Source organism: Pseudorca crassidens, chromosome 4 (genome assembly GCF_039906515.1).
Source record: "Pseudorca crassidens isolate mPseCra1 chromosome 4, mPseCra1.hap1, whole genome shotgun sequence".
NCBI lineage: Eukaryota > Metazoa > Chordata > Mammalia > Artiodactyla > Delphinidae > Pseudorca > Pseudorca crassidens.
The window spans coordinates 63,537,956-63,552,882 of record NC_090299.1 but is presented as its reverse complement, the minus strand read 5'-3'; the positions used below and the strand labels follow the sequence as shown (position 1 = coordinate 63,552,882).

The following is a 14,927-nucleotide window of genomic DNA, read 5'->3' as shown; positions in this document are numbered from 1 at the left end:
ATAATCAAGCATACAGACAACAGCGAGTGTTGATGAGGATATGGGAAAACTAGAACCCTTGGGTGCTGCTGGCAGGAATGTGAGAGACTGCAGGTGCTACAGAAAGCAGTTTGGAGTCCAAGGAACAGCCAAGAGGCCAGTGGGGCTGCAGCGTAGGGAGCAGAGGAGGAGGCTGGGGCAGTTCGTGTCGAGTCTTTTAGGCTCTTTATTTTTGCAGGTGCAATAAAAAGTCCCCCTGAGGAAGGGAACCAGATACACTGGAGGGGGACTGAGAGGACTTGCCCATGGACTGGGGGATTGGTGGTGTCCACATTTCCATCGTGATCAGCTGGTAGGATGGAGCTGCTGTTTACTGATGGAGTGAAGATTGCGAGAACAGGTTTCGTGTGAAAACCAAGGGTTCCGTTTTAACTATGTTTAGTGCTGTGTCAGGGACTAATCTTACTTTTTCCTTTTAATTAAAGAATCTTAAAATTAAAGAGTTTTTGGCAGGGGCTTTTGGCTTTCCACCTGGAGACTACGTTTCCCTGCCTCCCCTTGCAGTATGTGTGGCCCTATGAGTAAATTCTTGCCAATGGAGTGAGAGTGGAAGCGGTATTGTGTTGCTTCCATGCAACAAAAATGACACTTGGAAAGAAAAAGAAATGGGGAGTTTTCAAGCCTCTGGAAGCAAAAATTTTTACAATATATTCTGAATTATAGAACTCAAAAACCCCACTGTTAATAGCTAGCTACAGTTTTAATGGACTGGTTAAAAAGAAGCCCATGTGATTTGATAATATACGTTTTGGTTGGAATCCATGATGCTGCTTGGCCAAATAACCTTTGTCACCATGGAGACTGTACAACCTGCGTTTTAGCTTTTTTTTTTAAGTACATCAAAGGTTTGTTTCAAATCTGACAAGTTTTGTTTGTTCAAATCTGACAAGTTACATGATGCACAAAAAGGAGCCAATGGCAAAACACACTGTAAAGCTGTGTCCACCCCGTGGATCTCGTGCCCTGGGAAGGTAAGTGGATGGTCTGACTTACCTGCGCTTGCCACTCACTGCTCCACTTCTGTCTGCAGGTACTGGGTACAGTCTGAGATTTTTTTCAGCTGAGCAAAGTTTAATCTTTCTGAACACATAGGACATGTGCTTTCAGTGTTTAACATGCTGTTTGGAGAGGGAAAGACAGAGTAGATTAAATATTCCTTTACTTTTGGGTTATTGTGATGTGAAAACCAACTATTCCTTTCTACTTCTTAGTACATGTTCATCATGAGACTTAAGAATTAGGAATATTCAGTCTCATGCAAAATCCCCTTTAAAGAAAATGTTCTCAAAGATCACAGAAGGTTCTTCCAAGAAGACAATTTGAGTCTTTAGAGATTTTTAAGAACATGAACACATACAGAGACCTCAGTATAAAAGTGGTTGGATAAAAGGCCTATTATTGGATAAATCTGTATGGCTGAGTGAAATGATGTGCACTTACATCTTGAATTCTGAATACAGTGCAGGGAAGTCGCAATGTGGACACACCGTCCAATCATCCTTTAACATATGTCGACCCTGGAAACAGTACGTTGAAGAATAAAATTCATCTTTATTTTTAAAACTCCCCCCATTATTCAATTATAATACATGGTTACAGTTAAAAGCCAGACAGACCTCTAAATTATGAAATTATTGATATTTCACATAGGTGGGTAATTAGAAAGAAATGGCATCAAAAGGACTAAAGCCAAATTTATCAGATTCATGTATAAAGAGAATAATCTTCAATATTGTGACATTACCTAGATTTATTTTCCTTTAAAATAAAGCTTACGTTAGCCTAGTGATGAACAAATAATCTGATATTTAAAAATTTTCTAATAATAGGTCTTAATATTAAAGTGTACAATAGAAGCCATCATTTATTAAGTGCTACAGCATGCCGGGAATTGTACTAAGGCTTCAAACACGTCCTCTCGTCAACCTGCAGTTTACCTCAATAGGCAGGTACTGTTAACTGATGGACCTAGCAAGGTAAAAGCAAATCGCACCAGGTTATGTAACCAGTAAGTGGCAGAAAGACGATCTAAGCCTAGGACCATCTGATCCCCGAGTGTGTGCTCTCCTGCCCCACAGTGCCTTCCTGATACTAACTTAGGTTATTATGTGCCTTGAATATAACTTTCAACTTTGTTGACCATGAAATTGTATGCTAAATGTTGCAGGAAATTTGAGGGATAAGATTATTTCAGAAGTGAAGAAAGTACTGACATACAACAAGTGTTCAAATGGGCTATAGATATATATGCAAAGAAAGGGAAATGATGATAAAGAAACTTACTGTTGCAATGCAATATGGGATGTTATTTTTACATCCAGGACAGAGGAGTTCACACTCTGGGAGAAGAAATTCGCAGAATGGACATGGGGTCGTGGCCTCTTCTGTCTCAGATGTATCGGGTCTCCTGTGAGGAAGAATCACATGAAATGCACCTACTTCTTCACAGTCAGACTCTGAGACTAGAGATACACGCTCCGGCCCACGGAGGAGGGAGAGGAATGAGGACTGCTCAGGCTAGCGTTCCATGGCCACCTCTGGGAGCTGGGGTTCACAGCACATTATGTGGGAGAAAACACGGGTGGGTCTGGCTGTCTCGTGTCTTCCTTGTCACTGGAGTAGTGAGCTTGCTGCTTCTCTGTCTTTCCCTTTGTGTACTGAAGTCGTAAAGGCTGTCCAGAGCTGTGCAGCACAACTTTCTGTGACAATGGCACTGTTCTAATTCTGCGCTCTCCAATACGGTAGCCATGAGCCACATGGAGCTCAGAGCGCTTGAAATATGGATAGTGTGAGGAACTAAGTTTTACATTTTATTCACTTTTAATTAATTTAAATTTAAATAGCCACAAGCAGCCGGCAGATACCGTATTAGACCTCATAGCTAAGAGTGCTCTTGCGCGGGGAGAGAATAACCAGCGCCTCTTCAAGCTGGCACCTAGACTGGTGTGGCACGGAACTGGGGGATAAATGTGCTCTAGCTTTTTCTCCCCACCTCACTCTTCCTGATGGCAGGTATGTTGGGTCAGACTGATTTGGTCTGAAGCTACTTAGGCTTATCAGCTTTGGAAAAAAAAAGGGAGTGTTCCGTGTAGCCCCTGTCCAGGTTAGAGTTCCCTGCCATGAGCCCAGCTAACAATAAGTAGTATTTGCTTCCCTTTGCCATTACTGGTGTAGCCATCTCCCTTGGCTGAGATGAGAGAGTTCTGGGTCAAGATTCAGGTACACCTGAGCTCCCTGGTCAAAACGGGACTAACAGGTACCCCAGATGTCATCGCTATGAACAAGTGGTAGTACAGAACTACTACAGGATTGCAGGTAATTTTTCCTTTTGTAAAGATGAGTGCTACTTTCTCCTAGTTCTCCTGTTGAAAACCAGGCTTTCTGAAGTGAGGATATGCCTTACGTGCCTTTGGAGCTACACAGGATTTCGAAGTGAAGTCTCTTGGCAGTAGGCGGTATAAGTACCAGGTTTCTCACACTGAGAAATACCCACTCTTTGTCTGTGGCAGACACGCTGTTTGCTGCCTCCCTAATAGCCATCTTTTCTTCTTCCTTGCCAAGAGAACTTGGTTTTTACTCAGCAGTATGCTTTTCAGCTAGAGGTAGCCACGCGGCTGAGTAGTGAGATGTAAATGCAAGTCCTGGGGGTGGTGTCCTTCCTAACTAAAAAGGCAAAAGACCTTTTCATCTTTTAATTTCCCTCCTTCTTTCTGCGTTGAATGGGGTACATGATGTCACCCCACCATGACAACCACCACTGTGCAGCCATGAGGAGGAAACTTGTGTGCTCTGGATGGTAAAGCCAAAAGGCAGAGGGATCGGTCCTTGGTGACATCGGGACACGGCACCACCAGCCCTGGGCTACGATGCCTTGTGCGTGAGTCACATAAATCAGATAAAGCCGTCGTTGGGTTTCCAGGTGCTGGTAGCTGAGTACAATCCTAATTGCTACCCCCAATCTGTGTTCTTGTTGAGCCCACATAATAGCAGCTACGTTCTGAAAGATACGCTTGTGAAATGCGATTAGATGGTAGAAACAGCCGCCTACCTGACCATTGCCTCGATCTTCTTTTTGTATTTGACATCTATCTTGTTGCGGTACTCGGGCCTCATCAACATGGCTGCAAAGCTGAAGGCAGAGTTCTTCAGGCCGGCCCTGTGACACTCGATCACGGTAGACGTCAGGATCGGCACGATGTCTGCAACGCAAACGGAGGAGCAGAATGAGCATGTTGCCTCTACTGGCGTGATGCCAGGATTGCACCTCTCTAAATTTGCTTTTTCTGACAAAGAACCAGAAGTGGACTGTTTAACGAGGAAAGGGCACGGCAGTAGAGTCAGGTAACTGCTCACCACAATGTCTTTCCCGATTATACTGTGTTTTGCCTGTAACACCAGGACCCACACTCCCTTGAGGTAACCTTTTGCGTGCGTCCTTCCCTGCCTCTGAGAGAGTTTTGCATTTGACAGGACTGCTGATGAATCGGTGGGGAGATTAACAATTTCATGCACTAACCTCTCTGCATGCACCTGTTTCTTCAGGACAGATACCTAAAAGTCAAATTACTGGCTCAAAGAACGTGACTTTAAAGAACAAATACTCCTAGCACAAATTGTGAAACTGCTTTCTAGAAAGGCCACAACAATGTCCATTCCATCCCACCAGCAGTCATGAGAATGCCTGTCCTATCACACCCGTTGCCAGCATGGTGAACAGTTATTTTAGTCTTTTTTATGTAACAAAAAAGAACACATTTAGAGAACAGGGGTTGGTGACTTATGACCCGTGAGCTAAATCTGGCCCTCTGTTTCTGTATGGCCCATTTGCTAAGAAAGACTTTTACATTTTTAAACGACTGGAAAAAAAAATCAAAAGGAGAAGAATATTTTGCGACATTTGAAAGGTTTATGAGGTTCAAATTTTAGTGTCCAAAAGAATAAAGTTCTGTTGGAACACAGCCATGCTCATCCATTTATGTATGGGTCACGCCGAAACGGCAGAGTTGAATAGTTGCAACAGAGACCACGTGGCCCACAAAGCCCCGAACATTCGACATCTGACCCTTTACAGCAAACATTTGTTAACTCCGTCATGGAATGTGACAAAATCTAATCACTGAAAAATGTTATAATGACAAGTCTTTTAGAATACTGGGACCTTTTTCAGAGGCAATGGTCTACAGTGGTTGAGAACACAGAGTCAGACTTACTGGCTGACAGTATGGTCTTGGGCAAGTGTTACCTCACTTCTTTTGCCCCAGTTTGCTTATCTGTAAAATAGGGAAAATAACAATAGGCCACTTGTGTGCAATCTTGAGACTGTTTTCCTTAGAAGGATCTGCCTGAAACTGGGATCTGGGAACTTGGATTTTGGGAGAGTTCCTGCCATTTCCAGAACTGAGAAGAGTGGCTGCCTGTGCCTGACCTTTTTGTGCAAACAATAGGGTTTATGCAGAACACCTGCTTTCTGGGAGTCTGAAAATTTGGTACATGCTAAGCAGGGAGTGCTGACGTGGCCAGCTCCCCAAGACCACCCCTGGGTACCGAGTCTCTCACAAGCACCCTGGTAGACACCACCTTCCACGTGCTGCCTGGAGGTGCTGAGTGTGTCCAGTGTGACTTTACTGGGGGGGGGGGGAGTGGTGGCAGGGGGGCTGTGGACGCTCGCCCCTGACCTCCGGCCCCCCACCCCCCACACCTTTCCCCTCTGCCGATTTTGTTTTGTATCCTTTCCCCGTAATAAATCTTAGCTTTAGCACTACTATATGTTGAGTTATGTGAATCCCCCTCGTGAATTTTCACGCCTGGGGGTGGTCTTGGGGACGGGCGCCGGTTACACCACTTCATGGGGTTGCTGTGAGGATTAAATGAGTTACTACGTGTAGAGAAGAGCGGCTGGCAGAGTCCGTGAGGATGATCTTGGCGTGCTACAGTCGGGCAGACATGGGGACAACAGGCTCCTCTCAGTACTCACGTGACGGAAATTTGCTGATGTTGTTGGCCACCCGGATAAGCATACGTGCCCCTTTCATATGATCTCCATTTTTAACGTGAATCTGAAATAAATGATAAATTTTACTCTTCTTAGAGACTTTGATTAACCCTAATCCATGTTTCATTCACCGAAATAAACAATCCTTGATTGTGACCCTGAACGGGTGGTCACGGGCTCCTTGCAGCCTTACTTTAATGCCACTTGGGGTTTCTCTCTTACTTATCCTCCTTCCAGCAGCTGCTACCTGGCCCCCTGGCCTCACTGGCCTCACCCCTACTCTACACTCAGCTTTTCACTTTGCCTGAGACCACTCAACATGAGTTCAATCCTTGGTCCATCTCTTACTGGCCATTATGGGAGGACTAACAAGTTGTTGTGAGACCTGAAAGCTGAGTTATGAGTTAGGCAGGAGAAGGGATGAGTTGTTATAGGAAGAGGGCGCTGCCTGTGTAAGGGAAGGGGCAACGATGGTTGGAGGGGCCTGAGCTTAGGTAAGTACGAGTGGGATCTGTGATGAAAGGAGGGGGTCCACTTAGGATGACATGAGGCTGGCGAGTCGGCAGGGCCAGACCACAATGTCACTGCTGTCGTCCAGTGAGAGGAGGCGGTCCACAGAGGGCAGGCAGTGGGGATGGAGAGAAGTAGACAGACGAGGAGTCAGAACTGATGATATCTGGTGAGAATGTGAAGGGTGAGTACAGAATAACTCCCAGGCATAACATCCATCCAGTCTAAGCACGTAGATGATGGTATAATTTACTGAGCACTGCAATGTAATTCATAAATACTAACTGAATCTAAAGTCACCCTCCACTGACTCCCTGGGCCTCAGACTACCCGGCTCAGCCACCCATGTGCAAAGGCCCCAGGGTGTCCTTCAGCCAAAGCCCCTGCCTCAGCTCTGGGGAGGAAGCATCCACCAAAGCCAAGTCTCCATTTCCCCTGAAATGTGGCTGACTTTCTCCAGTCCTTTGTGTCAAAGAGGGCTGTGACATTTTTACATCAATTCTTATTTGATAAGGTCTAATAGTTTCCCTTTTGATACCACAAGCTGTTAAAAATCTTGAAAATATCTGGTGCTTGAATAAGAGACTAGAGCAGAGGGGAAAAGTCACACGGGTGCTCTTCAGTGGAAGGGGAAGAGGATGTCTGGTCCAGTGGAAGTGATGGGCCAGCTCTTGGGGCCGGAGGAAAAGAAAAAGACTCGAGAACCATCCCTATGGCTTTTAGTGGAAGAAAGCCCTGGTCCTGGAGGGCTTCTTACAGCAATCCCTATTTTTGTTCCCATCTTCCACTAACTTGTTTCTATCCTCCCCTCCACCCCTAAAGGCTGGATTCTGTGCCCCAGCACATTGGCACCAGCACTGATGTCTGAAACTGAGAAAGTCCTCCCTCCCCCTTTGTATTCCTTTCTGTACGAGAGAAGGGACCCCATGCGGCTCCGAAGGGAAATACACTCCTAGTGGTTGCAAGCTGGAATTCTAAGTTTTCTCTTACAATCAGGACTATAGACCTGTGGGGCCTAAAATGGTAGCCACTAGTCACATGTGGCTAGTTAAATAAAAATTAAGATTATATAAAATTTACAGTTCAGTTTATCAGTTGCACTATCTGTATTTCAAGTGCTCCACAGCCATGCTAGTGGATACAGAACACTTCTAGCACTGCAGAAAGTTCTATTGGGCAGTGCTGTTATGGACCATAATAAGGATCTAAGCCATTCATAACGTGATTGCTGTAAGCTAGAAAGCTTCAAAATTGCATAAGCTCTTGTGGTCTGGCCTGAAAACCGACTTAGCATTAATATGGAAAGATGTACTTTGACATAAATGAAAATTTGGAAAAGTATGTAAGTTGGCATCTACCTGTATTTTTACAAAGATATGTGTCTGTATATAACTATGTGTGTGTGTGTGTATATATATATATATACACACACACATATAACATTTATGTAAATTATAAATAGAAGTATTTCAGGTTTGCATGTTCTATTTTGTTTTTATTGAAAATCACTGATTAAAAAATATCAGTGATTTTTATGGACATAAATATATTCCTAATGTAAAAAAAGGGTGCACACATTATTTTAGAAATATGGAGGATATATACAACACAGTGTTAACAACTGTTATATCTGGTGATGGATTTAAAGGGGGCAAGTTATTTTTTCATTATACTTTTCTATATTCTCTAAATTTTCTCATTGAATATCTATTTTATATTCAGATGAAAACTAAATAGTATTAAAACACAGTGGAATTGTATAAAATCCACTATCCTAGAATTAATAAACTTAGGAAGCTCTGGTTAAACAAAAATGTTTTCCGTAAATCTTTTTTTGACCAAGTAATACATTTATATGCTTCAAAATCAAAACAGTATAAAAAGATATACTGTATGGAGAAACCTGTTCTCCCTCTTCTCCCCTGACTGGGTTTGGTGCCACGCCTCCTCTGCTCCATGCCTTGATCCCTTTAGGAAACTATGTTTCCTAGGCTTTTTTTAAAAAGTATATTTCTAATTTTATTTGCAATGAAAACATATATATATATATTTCTGCCTTTTGGTACACAAAAGGCAGCATATTGTATAATTATTCTGTATCTTGCTTTTTCGGTTAACGCTACAGAGATCTAGGAAATGGCTCTGATCCAATGGAGAGGTGCCCAGAACGAAAGCCCTTCAGGTGATTAGCGCACCTGGCAGACTGTGTCCCAAGTCACTCAAAGGGCCTCACCTTCACTAGTATGTAACTGTGCAGAATCATGAGGTTGGTGGCCATTTCAGAGGGAATTTTGATCTTCTGAGATTTAAGTTCTGCATACATGCTGAAGAGAACATCATGTGCATTCCGATAGTTTCCTTGAAAATAGGTGGTAAGATGACATTACTGTAAAGGATGAAATCTGAGGACTTTCTATGGGCCACCATTTTACAGGTGGATTTTGTTAATCATCTTATTAAGTTACTAGGTAATAAAGAATGACATTTAATTCCGTATTTTCCAAAATTGTATTCCATATTTATGAACATTTAAAAGAATCAGCTTGCAAAAATCAGTGAAGATGTCAGACTAATTCTGACTTGTTCAATGAGTATTTACAGAGCATAGACAGGAACAGAACCATTCTAGAGATTCTATAAACAGTCCCTGCGTGTTATAAAAAACTAGGTCAATAAGAATACCACATCGTCTTCCACCTTGTAATATGTTTTATATTGTTAAGACCAAACACCTGGGATGGAAAGAAAGTGTAGTGAAAGTGCAGGGGGGTCTGTGGGCTGGAGAGGTCAGAGAAGCCGTCGTCCAGGAGACAGAACTGTGAGGAGGAGAGGAACTAGCACCGAACATGAGAAGGCTTCAGTGGGGCTGTTCTGTGACGGTGAATGATTTTACTTCCCTGAAGCCCAGAAATGGTCATCCGCCTAGCCTTTTGGGCTCAAAGCAATCCTAGATTAGAAATGGACAGAGAAGGGACTGGAGCTGGCTTCTACTACTTGTTTGGGGAGAAAAACATGCCTACTGGGGACCTACCTGCAGACTGCTCTTCCCTGGCAATGATGATGGCAGTCCGGGCGGCTTCTCGGTACTGCTTCAGGGCCATGTACAAGCGGAACAGGTACTTGGCATCCTGACATACAAGCCGTTAGAGAAACATCACTTTCTGCATTTGTTAAAGGGAGAAACATCTAAAATTCTGTATTTCTGTTAGAATCATATTCACTTTCCAGTAACTGAGGGTTGAAATTTTTTTTTTTTAAAGAAGATGTTGGGGGTAGGAGTTTATTAATTAATTAATTAATTTCTGCTGTGTTGCGTCTTCGTTTCTGTGCGAGGGCTTTCTCTAGTTGTGGCAAGCGGGGGCCACTCTTCATCGCGGTGCACAGGCCTCTCACTATTGTGGCCTCTCTTGTTGTGGAGCACAGGCTCCAGACACGCAGGCTCAGTAGTTGTGGCTCACGGGCCTAACTGCTCCGTGGCATGTGGGATCCTCCCAGACCAGGGCTTGAACCTGTGTCCCCTGCATTAGCAGGCAGATTCTCAACCACTGTGCCACCAGGGAAGCCCAAAATTGTTTTTTTTTTTAAAGCCAACAAATAAAGAATTATTTATCGGGCTTCCCTGGTGGCGCAGTGGTTGGGGGTCCGCCTCCCGATGCGGGGGGCGTAGGTTCGTGCCCCGGTCCAGGAGGATCCCACGTGCTGCGGAGCGGCTGGGCCCGTTGGCCATGGCCGCTGAGCCTGCGCGTCCGTCCGGAGCCTGTGCTCCACAATGGGAGAGGCTGCAGTGGTGGGAGGCCCGCGTACCGCAAAAAAACAAACAAAAAAAGAATTATTTATCAAGTATTTATTCAGGGTTTAATATGTGCCAGGTAAGTATTCTAAGTATCCTTAGAAGTAATAACTCGGTTAAATCCTCATACCCTCCCTGGGAGGAAGGTGCGATTTTGTACTAATTTCATTGATGAGAAACTGAAACACAACAGCACCTCTCCAGAGCCAGGATCTGAAGCACAGTGGTCTGGCTTCAGAGTCTGCATGCTAACCCTAGTCCATAGAGTTCTCTCTCATGTGCTTCAAACGGAAAGGTGCTCTTATACAATGTAGCAACTTCGCAAGATTTCAAAAATTTTTACACCTATATAAATTTCTCTGGCCTATAAAATTTTCTTTGGCCCATTTTCCATTTCTATGTTAACTCTAAACAATTTCACATACTTGATGCTGGTGTGCTGATTATCAGAATAAGTGGACATAAGGTGAGGTGATTCGGCACAGGTTAAGGGCCTGTGCCCTTTGGCAGATTAACTTAGCCTCCCTGGGTCTCAGTGTCTTTATCTGTAAAATACAGAAAATGGACTCAGGGATCAGGATGGCTACAATCCTCTCCAGCTATGACATTCCAGCACCTTGTATCCAAATCACTTACAACTGATCCTTGAACAATGCTGGGGTTAGGGGACGCCGACCTCCACGCAGTTGAAAATCAGTGTTTAATTTATAGTCACCCTTCTGTATCTGCAGTTCCTCTGTATCCTCGGTTTCAATCAACCTGAGATTGGGTAGTACTATAGTATTTACTATTGAAAAAAATCTGTGTATAAGCGGACCTGTGCAGTTCACACCCGTGTCGTTCAAGGGTCAACTGTACTCGAGTTTCCTTCACAAGCAGATCCCCTTAAAACACCAAAGCAAAAGTGAAAAAAAAGGCTCTAGGGGCATTCTGAAAGGAGTCTGTCCTCCTTAGGACTGAGAGAAGACCAACTTCTGCACAAAATCCAAGAGTCACCTATTTCGAAAACGTGTTCTTAATGATTTATTTCTATTTTATATTTTCAGTGAGTTACTTTTATGGTAAATAGGATTTTTATTAAGTCCCCAAATTTCTGAAATATGAACAAAGTACACTGATTTTTAGGGATTAGTGCTAACTCATGGTTTTAGTAATCATTTTCATGGTTCCTAGAATAAATAAAACTCTGTAACATTTGAGAAAAATTGTGGGTGGTGAGGATTGTTACCCAGAAGGGCGTGGCTATTTCACAGGGGGCAATGCCAATGTCAAAGAGTGAATGTACACAATATCTAAAATGCAGGGTCTGTCTAGATGACCTAAAGCTGCACCCAGAAAGAAAACTTTTTACATCTATGATGCAAAAGCCATAACAGATAAAAACAGGGCAGAATAAAGTAAAACCATAACTAAGATACTTGAGAATCTCAGTGGCGAAAACACTTTAAGTACCTTAGGCATGCCATCACTCTCCCCCATAAGGTGGTCTATCAGTTGACTGGTCAGCAGTTCATCTTTGGCCTGACCAACCTGTTTAGGAAGAGAAAGAAACAATATAAGTCCAGCATCTTAAACTTAGGAAGGGGTGGTCGTGGACGGCGGGGGGGGGGGGGGGGAGGACAAATAATCTACTGAGGAGATGAAATTTAAAAATTGTGTAAAAATACCCATAATCAAGTGCCTGAAACATGATGTAAGCTCAGGGTGTGTCTTCATTCATTTGTAGAGTCTCCACTAATAAAAATCCATCCTTAGAAGCTAGAGCTTTTCTAAGTTGCCGTATCAAAATACTGTGGTATTGTTTTTTACACACAGAGAGAATGTACTTCTTGGATGTTTCAATAAAAACTTTCTTAAGATAAGTGACTGTGACATGGAGAGAATGCCATGTTCCTTGAGCACAGGAACTGGGCCTTATACAACAATATACCTCCAAGTGCCTCATCTCCAGCAGCTCCCTGAGAAAAGGCACTTGCATATGGCTACGTGTAATTTAAAGTAGAAATAAAAGTACGGCCAGAGGGTCCCAGAAGAGGGCAGGCAGCTGGAAATGTGGGGTGGAGTTCTAGAGAGGACTTTGGCCTGGAAATCTGGATTTGAGAGTCATCTCCATAAAGCTCAGACTTAAATCACTGCCGTGTTGATCAGGAAAATTATTTATCAAATTGGAGGACGGAAATGTATTAGATTTAGATAGTAGGAATAGTTACTGACAAGATTAGGCGGCTTAAGAGTCTTGTGTCTATAAAAAAGAGGTGAGCCAAGAACCCAACTGGAGCTCAGCCGAGGAGAAGGAACACTGAACAGCACAGCCACATCAGCGATACAGTGAGAAAAGCTACCAGAAAAGAAAGGAAGCTCATTAGGGACAGAGCAACACGTTGGCCTAGCTTGCCACCCCTCCGGGAAAGTGTAAGGAAAAGTTCGGAAGTTCTTTGTGCAGGAGAGGAAGGATGAGATCAGCTGACTTGAGCACAGAAGAGGTCGCCGTGAACCTGTCGGGGACAGAGGCTCTCGGGCTGCAGAACTTCTGCACACTCCACTGACCGTGGTCGTCACCAGTGTAGGAAAGCTAAGCTTTGACCAATCTGTTGCCTCTGCTCTCGCCACTGCTCTAAGGAAGGAAGAGAAGGTAGAGCTCATCACCTCGATGGCTTTTGTGCGTGGCTTTGGGTGAATAAGCCCGTACGGAGAAATGGTTAAAGCAAGGGCTTTGGGGTCAGCCTGCCTGAGGTCAAAAGATAACCTGTGTGATCCAGAGCAGGTCACTCTTGGGACCTCAAAGAGGATAAAAATAATACCTAACTCACAGAATTGTTGTAAGGATTAAATAAGTTAATACACATAAAGGGCTTGGACTGGTGCCAAACAGGCAGTGTTGCCAGCTAAAGCAAACAAAAAATATAAGATGCCCAGTTAAGTTTGAATTTCAGGGACTTGAGCACACCCAAGACATTAGTATAGATGGAAAGGGGAGCCAGCAGGGAACAGATGTGGCCACTCAGAATTAAAGTTAAAAGAAGGGTGGAGACAGAATGCTGAGGACACTTCCACTGACGGGCAGAGGAGCCAGAGAAGGAGGCTGAGAAGGGACCATCTGAGGAGTACCTGGAGAGCAGAGAAGCAGTGTTCTAAGGGAGTAAGAAGTTCGAGAAAGATGCACTGTAATAGTGTAAAATGCTGCCATAACATGGGGTAGGGTGCAGGCTGAAGGGACATCCGTATTTAGCAAGGATGAGATCAGAGGGGACCTTTTAGAGAAGGTTTACAGAGGGGTGAAGGCAGAAGCTGACTGCAAGGTGAGCAGGCCCCCCACAAAGCTAACCGTCGGATGCTGTACAGACCCATCTTTCCCATCCCTATCGTGGGTTCTCTCAGGTGATGATTCCCAACTAGGGGTCTATTACTGCCCCCCTTCTCCAAGAAGGTATTTCAGAACTCTGAGGTGTAGAGGATGGGGGTGGGGGTGAGTGAAGCATGAATATTTTAAAGATGTTCTCAAATGGTTAAGGGCTATGCCTTCTGGTTGAGAATCAGCAGGTACCAGTGCACAGGTTGTGAGAAAATGCATGTTACAAGTAAAGGTGATTTATTTTTTTCAGGGGAGGGGTCTCAAGGTGGAAAGAAGATAAAGGGATAAAGGAATGGGAAGGAAACTAATATCACCTGCATAGTAGTTTCAATAAATATTGAGTGTCCACAATGTGCTGAACACTCTATAAAGAGATGGGCCTTTGACCTTGAGGAACTACTAATCTGAAGGGGGTTAACTGTAGCAGTAAGTAAGGTTCAGAGTACTTACAGGATTCTAAGGAGGGTGAAATTTCATCCAGAGGACAGTTCAGGAAAACTTTACAGGGAGTGGCGTGTGAAGTGGGTCCTGCATGTTGGGTAGGAGGCAGGGGTGCAGGAGGGAGGGCGTCCTAGGTGTGGGTAACAGCAAGAGCAAAGGAACAATATCAAGAAATTATTGTTGGGGGGTTTCCCTGGTGGCGCAGTGGTTGAGAGTCCACCTGCCGATGCAGGGGATGTGGGTTCGTGCCCCGGTTCGGGAGGATCCCACGTGCCGTGGAGCGGCTGGGCCCGTAAGCCATGGCCGCTGAGCCTGCGCATCTGGAGCCTGTGCTCTGCAATGGGAGAGGCCACAACAGTGAGAGGCCCGCGTACCGCAAAAAAAAAAAAAAAAAAGAAATTATTGTTGGAGAAACTGGAATCCCAATACATTGTTGCTGGGAATGTAAAGTGGTGTAGCTGCTTTGGGAAACAGTTTGGCAGTTCCTCAAAATGTTAAACATAGACTTAACATGTGGCCTAGCAGTTCTGCTCCTAGGTATATACCCAAGAGAAATGAAAACACATGTCCACACAAAAACTTGTACACAAATGTTCACAGCAGCATTGTTCATAATAGCCCCAAAGTGGAAACAACCCAAATGTGTATCAACTGATGAATGGATAAATGCAGTGTGTACACATTCAATTAAATATTATTAGGCTTTAAGAGGAATAAAGCACTGATACATGTTACAACACTGCATCTATCTGATGAAACGACTTGTATCCAGAATATATAATACAGTCCTACAAATCAGTAAG

The 14,927-nt window shown here is 44.0% G+C and overlaps 1 protein-coding gene across 5 annotated transcripts in view; it reads right to left on the bottom strand.

Annotated features, from left to right (window-relative positions):
• Positions 1-14,927, bottom strand: part of WDR19 (WD repeat domain 19) — an 83,883-nt gene that overhangs the window by 7,351 nt on the left and 61,605 nt on the right. For 3 of the 5 annotated variants that reach the window (XM_067735758.1, XM_067735759.1, XM_067735760.1), the window contains 8 exons: positions 11,784-11,861; positions 9,573-9,669; positions 8,775-8,899; positions 6,014-6,095; positions 4,088-4,238; positions 2,323-2,446; positions 1,480-1,556; positions 1,033-1,157 (listed from right to left, as the gene is read on the bottom strand). In XM_067735758.1, the coding sequence (XP_067591859.1) occupies positions 1,046-1,157; positions 1,480-1,556; positions 2,323-2,446; positions 4,088-4,238; positions 6,014-6,095; positions 8,775-8,899; positions 9,573-9,669; positions 11,784-11,861 (846 nt within the window). In that variant the 3' untranslated portion in view covers positions 1,033-1,045. Of the gene's footprint in view, positions 1-1,032; positions 1,158-1,479; positions 1,557-2,322; positions 2,447-4,087; positions 4,239-6,013; positions 6,096-8,774; positions 8,900-9,572; positions 9,670-10,325; positions 10,877-11,783; positions 11,862-14,927 lie in introns of those variants that run through there. The other 2 variants (XR_010942958.1, XM_067735761.1) reach the window with 2 other exon arrangements.